The 17901-nt window shown below is 40.1% G+C and overlaps 1 protein-coding gene across 1 annotated transcript; it reads left to right on the forward strand.

Annotated features, from left to right (window-relative positions):
- The first annotated feature begins 7284 nt into the window (after positions 1 to 7284).
- LRPAP1 (LDL receptor related protein associated protein 1) lies at positions 7285 to 16503 on the forward strand. The gene is made up of 8 exons (XM_035547405.2): positions 7285 to 7519; positions 10496 to 10640; positions 10986 to 11110; positions 12751 to 12871; positions 13786 to 13944; positions 14457 to 14539; positions 15256 to 15432; positions 15772 to 16503. The coding sequence occupies exons 1-8, from the start codon at positions 7337 to 7339 to the stop codon at positions 15835 to 15837; spliced, it is 1059 nt and encodes a 352-aa protein (XP_035403298.1). The 5' UTR covers positions 7285 to 7336; the 3' UTR covers positions 15838 to 16503.
- Positions 16504 to 17901: the final 1398 nt, after the last annotated feature.

A 17901-nucleotide genomic window follows, 5' to 3' on the forward strand; every position in this document is an offset into this window, starting at 1 on the left:
AGCTTTATTTAACTTAAATGGATCAAGTGAAAAAAAAAAAAAAGCTTCATCCATGCTACAACAGTTTTCCTATGATTCAGACTTGGAACAAAGCAGACCCAAAACGTCAGAGACTGGAAAAGGACACATTATCTGGGTTTGCTTAGACAGGGAGTTGAGAGTCACCCATGCAGAGAATCAGAGAGACAGATGCTGTGATGAGGGCTGCTCATCAAATGGAGTTTACAAAGAGAAGGAAGGTTTACAACGCTCTTACAGGTACAGCTGTAAGCCTTCAGGCCTTCTGTGGAATGAATGCATTTCAGACAGCTGTGACGTCCTATCACTGTGAGCTGTTGCAGACTCCTGAAGGGAACATCAAAAGAATCCAGCTACTGGTAGCCTGGCTGAAGTAGTCAAAATTTATGTCTAGAAGCTGAATCTTACTAGAATATATATTCTTACAGAATCTTCCATAAGTCAGAGACTTACAGAACAGAACCCAGTGAAGGAATAGGCTTAATCCCTTGACAAACAGGATTGTATCTTCAATGAGAGATTTCAGCTCAGTTAGTCCAGATATGATTTAGGTTTTCCAGCCCTGTAAAACCTAAAGCAAACCTGAATAAGTGCTCTTTAATGTAAAGCAAACGAGTATATAAGGAACTCTACATCTCTGTGAAAAAGCACGTGTAAGATCCAGAAAGATGCTCTCTCTTCTGTTACTAAAAGAAAGTAAAACAAGAAATAGGATCCCTCTGTGCTTGCAGATCTATACTGAGAAGCAAACACCAGACATAGACGTTGTTTTGTGTCACTGAACAAAGACAATCGGGAAACTCCAAAGCCATCTTGATTTGAAAGGTTCTTGTGCTATTAAAACCCAATATTAACTCAAGTGTGTTTTACCAGCATAGACCTGGTTCTTTATATGGCCAAAAAGCTTTTAAACTGTTAAGACCTAATCCTAAATACAAATAAAATCCTGCAGAGCCAAGCAGAGCCAGCAAGACTGCAGTGGTATTAAGGTACACTTGTGGTTTTCTTCACAAGATCAGTCTGTAGCTAACTGCTGTGATGTGTACCGTGGGGATCTTTGGTTTGCAGCCATCATTAGAATAGGATAGACAAATGCTTTTGAGCCAGTTTTACCCTTCTATCACATTTCTGACACTGCTCTGGGACTGAATCTAGTCATTTAAAGAGCACGTACACTCTCCTGCAGAATAACAGCTGATTTTTACATTTGGATGGATCTTTAGTTATATCAGGCCTTGGCTAAACTCTATTAATTAACACACAAAACCAAGAGAAAAATTCAAGATGCTCAGGGGGGTGAGATCTACAGTGGTTACCACCAAAACTGTATTATTACCCACTGTAATACCCCAATACACCAGAACTTACCTTGGTATGTGTAAAGGTACTATGGTATCACAGATGAAGCTACAGGTAAGCTTAACTATTTGGAGACCCATTCATATATTCTTATATTTTTATTCTGTAATATTTAATAATCAGGGAACTGTGAAGTTACTACAGATATAAAGCAGACTACTCAAAAGCTGCCTAAGTAGTATAAAATGCTAGATTTCATAGGTGAGAACAACTGTATAGAAATCTATAACTGGGTAAACTTTTGAATTAGACATTACCTGACCTTATTTTTCTAGGTTGGTACTACATTCTCTAGAAATGTGTAACACTATTGTTTCTCTTCCAAATGGGTAGGAACAAAAAGTTAGTTGAGCATCTGTCCAAGATACCTGTTATGATGTGGTTAATATACTAAACCACTAAACAGTGTTGGACATCTAGATTAACCTTCTTGTAAATGAGGACAAGAGCATTTATAGCACAGATATAATAAAGGCCTGATAACTATTCTTAGTCAAGAAATGTAGGATTCACAATTGCTTGTCATCCCCAAATCTTTCATTGACTTTTGTAGAGCATCTTTCTGAACGGGACTAAAACTATATAGATATACATATAGACAAGAGCCAATTATCATTGCTTTTACAGTTTGGACACACTTGTCAAATTTATATAGACACAAAGGATCTATTTATTATATTAGCTCAAAGAAGATAAAAGGTCTGTCAAAAGGCAGTTTCTATTTTTACTAAAAAGGAGAATGGCCTCAAAAAAAAAAATCACAGAATCACTGAATCACCTAGGTTGAAAGAGACCTCCAAGATCACTTAGTCCAACCTCTGACCTAACACTAACAAGTCCTCCACTAAACCATATCACTAAGCTCTACATCTAAACGTCTTTTAAAGACCTCCAGGGATGGTGACTCAACCACTTAATAATATAATTACAAAATTATTTGCCTTTCCTATATACGAATTTCCTAAGATCATTTAAATTAGAAGTGAAAGACAAGTGTACATGCCCTTTTTACCAAGACAGATACAAGAAAGGAGGTGTTAAAGGAGTTAGGTTAAAGAGGAGCAGTAGGACATAATTTGTTGCCCAGTGCACTGATGAGTCTTCTCCGCAGAGACAAGGGTATATGATACTAAAGTAATTAAATCAGTTTTATAACTGTTACAGACTAAGCCTAGCTCAGGCTTAGGCTTGTACTAGTGACTGGATAGGCACCTAGGAAAATAAGAGTTCATGATATTAATAGATATGTCAGATACTGCCCTCTTACAAAAGTGATCACAGAAACACAGAATGGCCAAGGTTAGAAGGGGCCTTTGAAGATCATCTAGTCCAACACCCCTGCCAAGCAGGATCACCTAGAGCACGTTGCACAGGAAAAATTATGATAAATGATGATGTCTGGGTCTGCAGACACTAAAGCTACATTCATTTTTTGGTCTTTATAGAGATCCTGAGATTATGTTTAAGGTTCTGTTAAATCCGTGTAAGACCTTTCCATGTTTTTAAGTATAGAGAAGTAAGAAGCAGCAAGTTAGTTGAATTCAAGTTACTCAGATCACAAGAGCACAGACTAGAGTATCGATGATAAAATATTCTGATGGAATTACTTTTCAATAGATAGAGGTTTGCAAGCTAGGACTTTCATTGTAGTATATATTATACATTGGGAAATTAAACTTCCCTAGTGAAATTTCACTGGTGTATGATGCATACTTGAAAAACTAAAGATCACTGAGGAGGGATGATGGATATGTTTAGCCTGGGGTTGTGTTTATGTCTACAATGAGGGTTAGGTTTAAAGACAGGAGTAGGAACAAAGAGAATTAGAAAAGTAGAAGTCACTTTATTGCTGGATCTTCTAACCCTCAGAAACAAAGGAGAGGGAGTGATAATAAGAGCTAGTAATTACTTTAAAAATCTAATAGAATAATAAATCATAATTTGAGCTCAGACTAGGAACAATGGGTTTGGGAAATTAGAACTATGTATTTAAGTTTATGGATGCTGCATACCTCAGAAACTTAGAATGACAATGAAATTGTGAAAACATTGTTTTTCAGAGTTTTCAGCTACAAACTGGTCTTCAGTGTATACTACAACCTTAAAACTCTTAAGTTGTGATGTCTGGAGAAGAAGAGTGAGAAATATGGCTTAGAAGAGATACTAACCTTTAAAAAAATGGAAAATACAACTTTGGTCTATTTGTGTGTACTGTTGTTATGGTTAGGCTAACACTTCTAGAAGTGGAGTCATAAAAAATGTTTATTGCTGGCTGCACAGACAACTAGAATGAGGAAGGTAGTTCAACACATGCTGTGTTTTTTGTTGTTGTTGTTTTAATATAGATATATCTGTCTTGGTTTATGTTCTAGCAGGATGGACAAACACCTTAAGTTTTGGAGAATGAGGACTTTCTCCAAATAGAGTTATATTTATTACTGATCAGAGTGGGCTTTGAAAGATTAAATGCAGTGGGACAACAACATAGAAGAACTCTGGGAGAGGTAAGTCTCCCATTGTCCTGGATATTGGCAAAGTTAAGATTTGGGCTAGATTTTGGAGAACTGAGGGGTCGAAGTGCATTTGTTACAGGAGAATGAACCATACAGAGTGCTGCTTTTGGCAAAGGTAGAAAGGACCAGGGTTGAAAAAATGAAAGGTAGAAAAGGCAAGCCCACTGCCAGAAGAACTGTTTTGCCATGCATGTGATGAGGGTTGTGGTTGGGAAGAAGCAATGCATTTGGTAGAATTTTATTAACTCTCAAGAATAAGAAAATCATTCATTACAGAGAGGACTGACAGTCATAAAACAAGCTTTTATATTTCACATCAATCTTACGTGGGTGGAAAAAAAGTATGCAACAGTACTGGTTTTTTGCTAAAATGTAACTTGGGTAGGAGTGTGGCAATGAAAAAGAAGTCTAAAAACTTGTTGTAGGGCCCACGTTACCACACTGAAATATCTGTGGTCTTCCAGAGGAAAGAGGAAAAGGCATGTTGTTTTCCAGCTGGGGCAGACTTTTGGCTAAGGTTAACGTTTGCAAAATGTTCCCAGACACTTTCCCATGTTCTTCAGTACACCCTCAACAGGGTCCTGGGAAGGCTGAGGAAAGGCGTATTTGGAAAAAGTCAGCAGCACCTTTGCAAACCCACCACACTTACCCTACCTTCTCTGCATCTTAGCTTGCTAGGCTCAGCATGCAGGCCAGCAGACTGAATAGAAGATGGAGATGAGAAATGCCACAACAGTTTTTTGTATTTTTTTTTTCCCTGAGTTCAGCAACAGAGTATTTGAAATGCCAGGCAGTTTTTATTTTATTTATTTATATTTTTAGATGTATACAGAACATGTGAATGGGCAAATTCAGTGGTAAACTGATTTTGGTAAAACTGAAACCAGGACCAACAGACCCAGCTCTTAAACTGAATCTTAAAGGTAAAGATCTCCCCCAACACTGTACTCAGAAGAATGCAATTTAGATCACCTTCAAGCCTCTGAACATAAGGCTTAAAAGCCCTCCTCTCTGTTATTCTACCAGGAGCTCTGAACTGTTCCATAAGTGCCATAAGACTTTCTTTTAACCAAGACTTTCTCTGATCTTTCTACTGCTTTGCAGTGTCATCCTCATTCCAAATTTCTCTAATTTTGTTTTTCAAGTGAACAGAGGGCAGAAGAAGGACTTCTGAGTGTGGTCTACATCATGTTTTGTTATTGTTTTGTTTTTGTTTTTTAAATAAGGATAATGAACAAATAATAATAAAAAAAGCTATGGTCTGTCAACTCAGAAATGGTCCTTTGGGACAATGCAATCAATAGACTCCTAGACAATAGGCTTAACACTTCCACTGCTTATATCAGTTTTGGCACAGTCCCAGGGATTCAGCTGAGCTGCTTTTCTATTATGCAAGGGAAAAATGAAGGGAGAATTTAACCCGAAGTGCACATGAAAGGGAAACTATAATAGAGCTGATTTTCCATTACCTCCCACTGCATTTTTTATTTACCCTAAGGTGCAATCTGTGATGAGTTTGGCCTTATCTATACCAACATAAATCCCAAGTCTCTAAACAGAAGTCAGTGGAATCATTTTGGCTTTTTACTTGTGGGAGTGAAGCACTTGGGCCAACACATACACAACAATACAAAGTGGTGGTACTGAATACTCAATTTACACAGATGTTGTATCTGACTGTCCAGTGCCCTTACAGGCTATCATAAGCAAAATAACAGTGCTGCACTCCTTACTCCTTATTTCTAAAATTTTTCCCATTGTAGTTCAAAACTTCAAGCAAACAAATGCACAAAGCTACCCACAGCTAAGCTTAATACAAGAAAAACAGTGGGAATCTGTAAAAGTTTATATAGCATTGGGGTCTAATTTATTTGCAGAGAGACTGCAAATTCAATCAATACTTCAAATGAGAGACAATATGAAACCATCTGTTCCAAAATGACTCAACAATACGTAGATATGCTGTAATAATGAGACTAAAACAAGCTCTAGAACCTAAAACTAATGTGGAGCAGCCTAGAACATTTGGATAAATCTAATGGGCGTGTTTTCCCCACCATCATTTCACTAACATACTACAATATTCAAAAAACCAACATATTCTTCATTTTATAAATGAGGCAAGCCTGTGATACTTTTGCCTGCTTCTGCAATTCAGTTTTACAGCAACAGCTTCTAGGTCCATATAACTGAGAATTAACTTAAGAAAATGTGGAAGAGAAGAAAGATGATTTATATTGCTTATGAGGCAAAAATAAGTCCAGTAAAAGTCCTCCTCGGGGCATCGTTCTCAGAAATCTCATTATAGTTCACGCAATCTATTTGTTTTCACAGTACTGATTTATAATGCATGAAGGCTTGGTGTTGACAGTACTACAGCGCTATGCTTTGCTTTGCTCAAGGTCACACACGAGGTCCGCTTAATGAAGTGAAGCTTTGCTTCCACCACCAGCCAGGCTCTAGCACCATTCTAAACAAAACTCAATACAGAAATGTCCAGCTATACCAAAGACCCTATAATACGTAAGCTTTGCAGTGTGCAGAGGATTTATCAAAAAAAGACAAGAGAAGAAAAAGCTTTCTTCACCACCTTCCCCTCAAAAACACCCACATGAAGTGTGTCCTGCATCTCAGTGCACATGCCCTGAGCTTCCATCATTAGCAATGTTCAATTTTAGTGGATTTTTTAATAACCAGGGAAGGATTTATACCCATTCTGTATTAATTATTGGTCATCTTCCCATCATTACATACTTTGCCAGACTTAATCCCCTCCAAAAATGTTCAGTGGCCTTCTACACCTCTTGGTTGCTTGCTGTGCATAGGAAGCGCTGTGATGGGAGGCAAGTACCATACAACGGGCACTCCTGCCCCAGAGTTGCCCTCAGTAAGCACCACCAACCTGGGGGCTGTTCTCATAGTTGATCCCCTTTGCTAAAAAAACAATCTACTCATTATTATGTTTCCCACTGTGCTCCTTCTCCCCACACCATCAAAGCCAAAGGGCTGTGCTAGTCAGGGCTGCCCTCTACTATCACCTCCAAGGGAGGACCAAGTCCTTCCCCCTCACGGGGATATTCAGGAGCTGTCGCTGTTCTTGGCTTCCACACTTCTTGAGCGGCCTATTCTTTTTTCTGTACACTCTTGAATACTGCGCTAATAGCAGAAAACTTTGTTCAAGGAAATGTGCAGTGCATAGACCTGCCATTGTCCCCTTCGCCTCACACAGCTGATAATGACACCTCGCTGAGGGAAGGACAACACGGCCACCGTACGAACTGGACAAAGGAAAGAGCTCTCTAAAACTACTACATGGAAAATAAAAAACCACAAAAGTGAGTTTCCAGCCCCTTTTTCCGACGTAAACGTCCACCCCCCAGCGGCGGAGGCCACCCCTCAGCGGCCGCCCGGCATTTCGGGAGTTGTAGTTCCCCGCGCTGCGCGACATGGCGGCTCTGCGGGCGCTGGTAGTTTTGGTCGCCGCGTTCCTGCTCGCTGCTAGCTCCCGGGCCAGCAAATACTCCCGGGAGGCCAACGAGGGGCTGACCGCCGCCGCCGGGGCCAAGCGGCGGGAGACCGGGGAGTTCCGTGTGGTGAGGCTGAACCAGGTCTGGGAGAAGGCGCAGCGGGTGAGTGGGGCCCGCGGCGGTGCGAGGGGAGGGATGGCGGGGGCCGGGGCCGGCCGCGGCGGCTGGTGCGGGGCGATTCGGCCGGAGGAGAAAACCCGGGGCCTCCCGGAAAAAATTCGGCCGTGCTTAGCCGGACCCTCGGCGTGGGGTCAGACCTCGGGGTGCTGTGCCTCGTGCCCGGGTTTTAGGCCTGACTGCCTCTGGTGGGTACCTCGGAGCAGGAGCCGCAGCGCCCCGTCCCAAAACCGACCCCGCGGTTTTCTCTCAGGTGTCTCGTTTCTCTTTTCTGATGTGCATATCTGTGTTATAGAAGCGTGTCAGCCCATCATTATATCCAGGGTCATGCCAGCAAGTGAAAAATGGAGAGTGAAGTCCCTCAGGTACCAGGGAGGATCTCAGATGACCCCTACACCTGCACCTCGAATGCATTACCTTTTTTAATGGCCATGATGTGCTCACTCTGCCCTGTTTGAAGGTAGTGGCATTTGTCCCTGCTTTGCACAGGACGGGAGCTCACTGGAGGGTAGAAACCTTTCACCTAGCTGCTTATATCACCTATATTTCGTTTACACCAAATCACATGCAGGTGGACCAGCAAATGGATATCATTGTTCTCAGGTGAGAGCCTTAACTGTGACTGTTTAGTACTAGAGTTTCTTTCACTCTGAGCTAAAAAAAAAAAAGTATTTAGTTACACTCGTATTCCTGCCCTCACTATTGTAGAGCATGCAGAAAAGGGTAGTGGCTGGTAAGAGCTCAGTTCTTTCAAGCAAAGGAATTAATCCTGGATGGGTATTCCCTAGCCTAAGTTACTGGATTGGAGGCAGGGTATTCCTTGTCGGGCTGTGTTTGGCATCTCATAAGGGTTAGTCAAAAAACAGAACATATTAAGTCCACACTAGTTGACTGCTGACATTAGAATACAGAACTAGTGAGATGATTAGTCATTTCCTTTACAATTAATAGCAACCTTTTTACTCACTTTTCCTCCCAGAACATCAGGACACAACTCTGCTGAGCAAAGCAGTGTTACTTGTGACCACTGCAGCACTGACGCTCTGGCTGTCCAGGTCAGCCTGCTCCAGAAAAGCAAATGAGTACCTGACTAAAGTTTAGGGTTGTTTATTTGCTTGTTTGTTTTTAGCACATAAAAAATAATAACTAAAGTGGTTTCTGCCAAGTGCTTAGCTTTTATCAAACAGTTCTCGAAAAGTAGACGGTAAATTAGAGTATAGAGAGGCTTTAGTAGTAGAGGGTTCAGAAGTTTTAGTATGTTCTATAAATTTTATATTTATCTGTGATTCTAACCACTCTAAATCTTGGTAAGTTATTTTAGTAAGCTAAGTGCAAGATACAGAGAAAAACTTGGTTTAAAAATTGCAATAATTAAGTTGTCTTGTGACGCTGAATGTACTAGAACGGACTAAACTGAAACCAGAAACAATAACATGCATAGGTTCCTAAATTCCTGTCAAAAGAAATGTAGTGCAGTAACACGTTTATGACATTTTTCCGAATTATTTTCAAATAACCTGCTAACAGCCAGTTGAATGGCTGTCTTTTCAGTAGCATCAGTTTAAACATCAGTTTCTGATGTCGAAAAATAATACCGAGTTGTGAATCTGTGTTTATTAAAAATCCTGGATTCTCACAGAAAATTAGAATTTTTTTATTCTTCAATTTGATTTTAATGGAAAAAACAAAAAACAAAACAAAAAAAACTAGTAAATACATTTATCCTAGGACAGATGAGCCTGGCTGGTTCAGAGCTGGATCCAAGCTCCCAGGAGCTGGCTGCTCAGGGACCTGAGGTAGAACAAGTGGGAGAGCTCAGCCAGAACGCCATTGGCAGTCATGCTGCTAGCACGTTTTTGATTACCACTCTTCTCCGGTCTTTTCTTCACCCCACCTTCACATTATCAACACACATGCAAGAAGTTCTTAAACTTTAATATGATTTGTGTCATTTCTTTGTTTTTAAGTGAATAACTGAAGTGCCGAATTTGAACATTTTGGCTCATTTTACAGCAGTGCCGGTTAGCCAACTGCATATTAGTCATAGTCTTTGTTCCTGTTTTCTCTGCGTATTTCACAAAATTTCAGGCTGACCTATCATACATTTAAATCTTTTTTTTTTTCTTTTTTTTCCTTCAGTATCTGCTCTTTTTCTTCTGTTATGTTGGAAGGGAATGTCTCCAGGTTTTCTATGGTTTTAATGTGCATAAGCCATGTGAGAAGTGATCTGGGTAAACTGTGTGCTTTGTTTCTAGTAAAAATTGAGATAAAGTGGTTCTGTGACCTGTAAGGCCATCCTCAGTGTCCTACTAGTCTACAAAACCGTACTGACAAAATTTACCAACTCAATCAAACTGTGAGGTTAGAAAGTGGACCACAAGAAAGCTTGTGTGGTGGCAATGGCACATTATTTGAGATGTTTGGTCATAACTGCATTTTGTGAATTAGTGAAACAGAATGGATTTAATTCTCTGACTCAAATTTAAATCTAAACAAAGCTAAGAAAGGGGAACAACAGGTTAATTTTTTTTTCTTTCATATTCCTTGTTATTGGTACTGGGCATTTTTACAATAGGGTTGTTTTCAGAAGGCAGTCCCCTTAAAAGAGGGGGAAAATCCCATTTAAATATTACTTGAAGGAACTTGCAAGAAAGATGCAACTTTTTAACCCCTGCACAATTTCACTGTTGTCAAGGTAGCTGAAGAGCTGAGAGAGAAGGCTACATTATCACAGTCTGTTAACATTAATATGCAGAGGGCATAGCCCTGTTCACAGGCAAGAGATGGATGAATGCTGTGGCTCATACCTTCAGACCTGTGTACTCGGATGCGTAGCATTAGGGTAAAAGAAACAAATGCTGTGCTATACCGGCTACGTGTGCTGTACCAGCTTCTAAGGTAACTTTGCAGCAAGAGATGACTCCATATAACTGAATACAAACCTTCCTCTGTTCTCCTTAGCTTCAACTCTCTGCTGTGAAACTGGCAGAGTTGCACAGTGATCTAAAAATACAAGAAAAGGATGAGCTAAGCTGGAAAAAACTGAAGGCTGAAGGGCTAGATGAAGACGGAGAGAAAGAAGCCAAGCTTAGACGCAATTTAAATGGTAAGGTACATCTTTGCAGAAAAGGTTTAATCTTTGCATCAAATATATATATGGTTAGACACCTGTGTAAGTGTTTGAACCATTAAATACTAGGTTGTCTTTCAAGATGCTGAGCGTGCAGCAGTTCTTTGGAGGTCAGTAGGGAACTGCAGGTGGCTAACAGCTTCCTTTGCTCCTGGTGTTTTCAGAAGAAGTCATTAATCCTGGGGCGTTTGTGTCTTAAACCGTTAGCCTCTCCGCTGTAAGCTGCAAAATCCAGCTCTGGAAGTTAAGGATGTAGCAGCCAGCCTCTCATCTTCCATACATCCATCGCTGGTTTTAATGTATCTTCTATTCCCCATGCAGTCATTATGACAAAGTATGGAATGAATGGAAAGAAGGACTCTCAACTAGTCGATACCAACTACATTAAAGACGGTACAGAAAGTGATACACTGGATGACCCAAGACTGGAAAAATTATGGAGCAAGGTGGGTAAAATTTCCAGGAATTGTCACGTAGAAAATCTGTGTTTCTTCTCTTCTGAGTGCCATCATATTTGGAACTGGATAGCTTTACTGCTCTGTTTTTTAAGTACCGGCCAAGCTGCTGTGCTCTGTAGCTCAGATCATTGTGCACTAAGGGCATCCCACCTGCATCCAGGTCACTAGGTGTGGCAGGTGCTCTTTGCCAAAGAAAACACCCACAGCAGTCGTGGAGGATAAGATCATAGAATCATCCTGAGTTGGAAGGGACCTACTAGGATCCTCAAGTCCAACTGCTGGCTCCACATAGGACTACCTAAAAATTCAGCCATGTCTGAGAGTGTTGTCCATACACTTCCTGAACTCCAGCAGCTTGGTGTTACGACCACTGCCCTGGGGAGCCTGTCCCAGTGCCCGACCACCCTCTCAGGGCAGAACCTTTCCCTAACACCCAGCCTGACCCTCCCCTGTCTCAGCTCCATGCTGTTCCCTTGGATCCTGTCGCTGTCCCCAGAGAGCAGAGATCTGCATCTGCCCCTCTGCACCCCTGGCTCCATTAAAGATGAACAGAATTCTTCCTCAAATTTCACTAAATTCATGATTTCTCTTTGTTGTTTTTTTTTTTTTTTTTCCTGTTTTTCTTCTTGTTCTCTCTGGGCTTTTTTAAAAATTATACATTTAAAATATAACTTATTGATGGAATTTTTAGAAAGGTGTTTGGGGGGTGTTAAATAAGGACTTAACCAACGTGGTATTCAAATGAAACGTTCCAGGATTTGCATTCATGCATAAAAAATAGAAAGTGTATGATCTGTTTGGGCAGTTAAGACTGGCAAAGTAATTTACAAAAATGAGATAATGCAGTTTTTAGAAACAAGTAGCTAAAGCAAAGAATTCTTAGACTTGCGTAGTGTGGTTGTAGCAAAGCAGAGAAAGAGATTTGCTGGGTTTTAAAATGTTACTGTAACTACATGCAGCTCTGGCAAGGAACATGATGTCATATGCTCTGGGGAACAGTAAAGTGCATCACTTAGAAGTATTCCCTAAGCAAAAAAAAAGAGTTGGGATTGCATAAGTATCAAAAATGTTCACTTTTTGGTCATACATTGCAGGAAGTATGTCACCAGAATTGTGTGTGGTCCTCCAGCTGTCTGACCAGTGCTTCCCTCTTTGCTAAAAAGTAGTCCTGTGAGAAACAAATCACTGCAGAGCATGGTAGTGATAAAATCTTCACTTGCCAGTAGAGTAAGATTTCTTGAGTTAAGACTGTGCTTAATATCATGCTGCAGCCCTCATTCAAACAGTTCCCTTATGGTTGCATATGTATCTCCGCGGCCCTTATTTATTGATCAAACTGTTTTCCACAGAATAGAAATGACAGAGGCTTTTCACTGGGTAGTCCATAGCAAGTCTGGCTTTTTAGGTCTGAAGCAAACTTCCTTGGGATATGATTAAAGCCACTAAGTCCCCATCATGTCTGAATCTCCTGCCCTCATACTAATACAAAGGGGTTCAAAACAAAAGATCTTACAGAAAAGATGGGCTTAATAATTTTCTAAATGTCGTGGGAAGTGTGATGTTTTGATAGATGAGTGCATGTCAGAGCATTTGGCCTGGGAAATATAATGAGTTCGTGTTTCTTTCAGGCCAAGACCTCTGGGAAGTTCTCTGACGAGGAATTGGATAAGCTTTGGCGAGAGTTTAAGCACCACAAAGAAAAGATTCATGAATACAATATTCTGCTAGAGACCGTGAGCAGAACAGAAGGTGTCTGAACATTTGTCTGATGTTTTGAGATCAGTACAACTCTTTCTCTGACCATTGCCTCCATTGTTTCCAAGTTTCTTTGAAACTCCTTAAGTCTGACATTTCTGCCAGAACTGCTTTGCAGATGCTGACATTCCCAGATACTTGCTGGGTTTAGTTCTGCATTAGCTGCCAAAAATCTTGCAAGCTAATGAAAGTGTTGCCATTTCAGTTTTCTGATTCTTGCCTCTGTTTCAAGCAGGGATGGTATCATCAGACTACCAGTGATGGCTGTTGTAGTTTACTAGAAATTGTGCAATAAGCATAGGTACGCTGCTGCAAAATGTTGTCCTAAATCTACAGAATATGCATTTTTATCTCACTAGTGGGAGCCCAAGAGGATATATATCTTTGGCACTGAGCCACATGTTAAAGCATTGAGGAGCTGAATCCAGTTTGCTGTACTTATCCAAGCAAAAATTTTGTTAGAGCCAAAGTTTTCTAAAGCTCACAGGCAGCCTGACATTCTCATTGTAGAGCTGAAGGTGCTGGAAGTCATTTCAACATTGGATGTCCCGACTGGCTCAAGAAATGCCTGGGGGAAGGGCATGGGACGTATCAGCCATATCTATCCCATTTTCTTGGGATGTTGCTAGCCTAGGAAAATAAGAACATTCCCTTACTAAAACTGGGACTGGTGGTCATAAGAGGTAAAAGGCATTTCTGTAAAAGCACCCTCTGGAGCACTGAGGAGCATTGATTATAATATTAACCTGCAAATGGAGTTATTGCTTCTCAGAGTCTAGTGTCAATGCTTTATTATACTCAGCTTAGATGCTGATCATGTTTTATTCTCCCCAGATTTGAGGGATTTCTAGGGCTTTAGACCTATCAGGATTTGACCCACAATCAATAACACTTTTCTCTTTCAACAGATATCCACAAAAATGTCATCAACCCATCTGAAGAGAACCTGGTGAAAGAGGAAATCTTGCACAACAAACACAGAGAGCTCAAAGACAAGCTAAGAAGCATCAATCAGGGATTTGAGCGTTTGCGAAAAGTCAGTCACCAGGGATACGATGCAACCAGTGGTATGATACAGTATTTTTTATGTTTATTTGGTATCAATTTCATTTTTTAAAAAATCAGTGGGAAAGCAATGATTTATTCAGTGTGACAGTACATGGTGTTGCTACAAAGAGCTGAAAAGATAGAGCCAGGCTGTTCTGTTTACAAGCTGACACCAAAAGCCTAATACAAGGAGAGCAACAACCTGCAAAGAGCGTAGTTCTGTATTCCATGCCCACATGGGAAGGGATATTATGCCTTCTGTACCAGGAGGGCAAATGCGACAACATGCAGGGCAAACAACAGCATTATTCAGTTCCTAGAGTTTGGGTTTTTTTTGGTTTTTAAAAAATACTTGCTATAACGCTATAGTTTTAAATTAAGTGCTTGGATTTTTCTCCCTTTTCATCCATGTTGCTAATGCAGTGTTTAGTGTATCCTTTTGTATGTGTGTGCAAAAGAACACTCATCATTCATAGGAGGTGGGCATAAGGACATTGTCTGAATTTTCATTTGGTGGTATGTGTTTGTTTAGAATTTGAAGAACCAAGGGTGATTGATTTGTGGGACATGGCAAAATCAGCCAATTTCACTGAGAAAGAACTTGAATCTTTTCGGGTAAGTAGTAAGATCTCCTATGGAAAGCTATTTTCCCACTTAAAGAAATGCTCTGTGTTACTCTTAATGCAGTCACTTCTATGTTGCTCTTTAGACACCAAATAAAAAAATCTTTTATCATAATGTTTGAAATATATGAAACTAGTCATATATATGGTTCCATTATAATCAGCAAAATGGAAGTGTCATCTTACTTACTCACGTGTAGCCCAATGCCCAGTTCTCTTGGGCTACAAAAGAAGCGACTATGTTTTAATTACACTAATTTCACTGGCCCTGCTTTTACAAGTGTCAGAGGAAAGCCTGCTGAAGTCTGCAGCCTCAGTGAGATGTTTTTGTCAGAATTTTACAGTAGCATAAGAGGTAAATTTTGCCTTCATATCTGCCGCAGCAAAAAGAAAAACTCTATTCCAACAGTAAGAGTACGTAAGCTTTTATTTGATATTCACTGCTGTCATCTCCTAGCACCTTAGAGACATCAGCAGTCTCCAACTGAGGTCTCTGCAGCAAGTTGTTTTCAACATCTTCCTTCAAAACTGGATGTCTGGGTGGTGATGATAATGTATTGTCCAGACATTCTTAAGAAGCAGAGAGCTGAAAAACTTTCAGTGCCAAGTTCAGTAGAATAGTATTTAGGGATGTCTTGCAATAAAAGAAAGGGAAGAGGGAGCCGTGGAAAGAAAATACTGTGAAGCTGTTTGTGTTTGTTGTCTTAGGAGGAGCTGAAACACTTTGAAGCAAAAATCGAGAAACACCATCACTACCAGAAACAACTAGAGATTTCACACGAGAAACTGAAACACGTAGAGGGAACTGGAGATAAGGAACATCTGAACAGAAATAGAGAGAAATATGCCATGCTGGAAGAAAAAACAAAAGAGCTTGGATATAAGGTATGTATAAATCCAGCATACATACGTGGTGAAAATTTAACTCAGTAGTAGAGGGAATGCCAATTATCCAGTGCTGATTTTTCATGCAATATGAACGGCTTTAAGAGTGGGAGGTTAAGGCACACCTGTGCTCCATGTTTATTACAAGATACACACGATTGTTTTTATAGACCTAATTCTAAAATGCCTGAAAACTCCCTAGTCTCAGCCCTTCCTGAAAGCTGAGTCATCACAAATACTGATAACAAACTCTGAATACATGATATTAATTTATTTACTTTTTCATCATTATTCATGGTCTTATTAAAATTTGTTTTATATGTTTTGTTTTCCTGCTAGGTAAAGAAGCACTTGCAAGACTTATCCAGCAGAATCTCTCAAGGTCTTCAACACAATGAATTATAAACATCTGTTCTCCTTCGTGGGATCCATCTATGAACACAAAACAAATAATGGTGGGTTTTCTTTCTGAACAGGATTCACAAGGCAGTCTTTCTGAAATACTAAGGATTGAAGAGGGTTGTCCTGTAAGAAAACTTCTTATTTGGTCCACTTAATTTTGTATTTGCACTATTAAATTAAATGATTACATTATACATTTAAGTTGCACATCTTGGATCATGTAAATCATACGCACGAATCAAGTAACAGTCTTTGAAATAAGTAGTCATTTCAAAAGGAAACACGTGTGAACTTTCAGAACATTCCTGATAGTGGAAAAAAATACTAATCTTATAATCAGTTAAGGTATTCTGATAAATGAAAGCAAGCACAGAGGTACGGGACATTAAAACAGAGGTCAGAGAAGTTTTTTATTTCCGTGTTTAACTTAATGACCTTCCTACTGAAGGTAATTAAAATATTTCTATTGACTTGAGCAGTGGTTCAGAGCTGCATTGTATATAAATCTTTAATGTGAGAGGGGGAGGAGGAATAAGGAGGAAAAAAGTACTGAGGTCCATTCACAGAACTTACAGACTAACACATCGGAAGTTACTGAATGTATATGTACAATTGTCATTCATTGTTTCTTGGTTTTGTTACATTTAGTCATTAAAAATCGAAACAGGATACCTGTGAGGTGTTTTTTTTTAAATTCCCTCCTGTTCAGTGACAAGTATTCAGACCTTTTTCTGAGATCTATGTGTATTGCTTGGAACTAAGGTTCACTCATACACTAGTTTTTAAGACAGGAAAAGTAGTTCTGCACCACAGGAATGCGTTTCTGTATTCTGAATAGAATAGGCTTTCTTAAGCAGCTTGTCTCTGAGTACATACTCCAGTAAAATCTCCAGTAAAGGTTATTATCACTTTGCCTTTCAAGACCAGTTCATTCTGTTGGTAAAGATTAGCCACCTGGGTTGAAATTTTCTGCAATACTATTGCTGACCCTTTTGTTCTAAGGAATGTTTCACGTGAAGCTGTGCCAGCAACAAGGCTAAGGCAAAGGTCCTGTGTAGGTAAATCATTACAGCTACTTGGTTAAGCAGGTCAGTCACTCACACATTGCAGAGCTGTAACATGCCACATGAGGAGACTATCTTCAAGATTTGGTTGCCATACCTACTCTGTGAGAAATAGCAAAAAGATGGTCAATCAGAATCAGCCACTGTGTGTGTTACTTAGATAAGTCCTGGGTCCATGGTGGGTTACAAGTAGGATGATTCTGTGTATAAAGATTATTCTATAATGTGCAAGTGACTTGAACTGAAACAGTGGTAGCAGTCCTACTTTGAGATCCTGAATGTCTTATGTTGCATCAGTAAGCAATTTTTTTTCTTTACCATTTGTTTTAATGTAAGCTGTTACTTATATTCCGGAGAACTATAGCCCACCAGTAGAAACACAGGCTTATTATTAATAGTAGCAGTGAGTCAGTAAGTTCTTAATAATAGAATAATTTGAACACATGCACTACGTACATCAGCAGAGGAAAGGAACTAAGCAAGCACCAAAATCTGAAAAGTTCTACGTTCAGAGTTAACAGCTGCTTGTGTTTGAATCAAGTGATAAAATGCTAGCTGGGTTGTATGTGAATGGAAAAAGCTTTTATTGAAGTGTGTTCAGAGGCTCCTGCTGGTGGAAACCTGTCGCATGAGGGGAAAAGCAATGTTCAGTATCTCAGCTTGCACTGAAGGAGGGCAGAGAAGCTGTATGCTCTGCATGAGAACATATAGTACAAAGATGGGCTTCACCTTTGGGGTATACCTGAAATAGAATATGCTTTCTGAAGAGTTCCTGAAGAATTTTGGAATAGTAGAAGGTGCTGGCTTCACAGAACATGTAACCGGGGTCAGAGCAGCAGTGGTGATGGCTCTCTGAGTGCACAGCTGCTTCATCAGGCTAGCAGCTGCTGCCCTGGTGGGAAGGCACTCCCTGTAAACAGAGCTGATGGCTGTACCACCACAGTGATCAGGCTCAAAGGCCAGGTAAGCTCCAGCAGAGAGAGAGAGCACTTGGCAAGTGCTT

The sequence above is a fragment of the Cygnus atratus genome, chromosome 4 (assembly GCF_013377495.2).
Source record: "Cygnus atratus isolate AKBS03 ecotype Queensland, Australia chromosome 4, CAtr_DNAZoo_HiC_assembly, whole genome shotgun sequence".
NCBI lineage: Eukaryota > Metazoa > Chordata > Aves > Anseriformes > Anatidae > Cygnus > Cygnus atratus.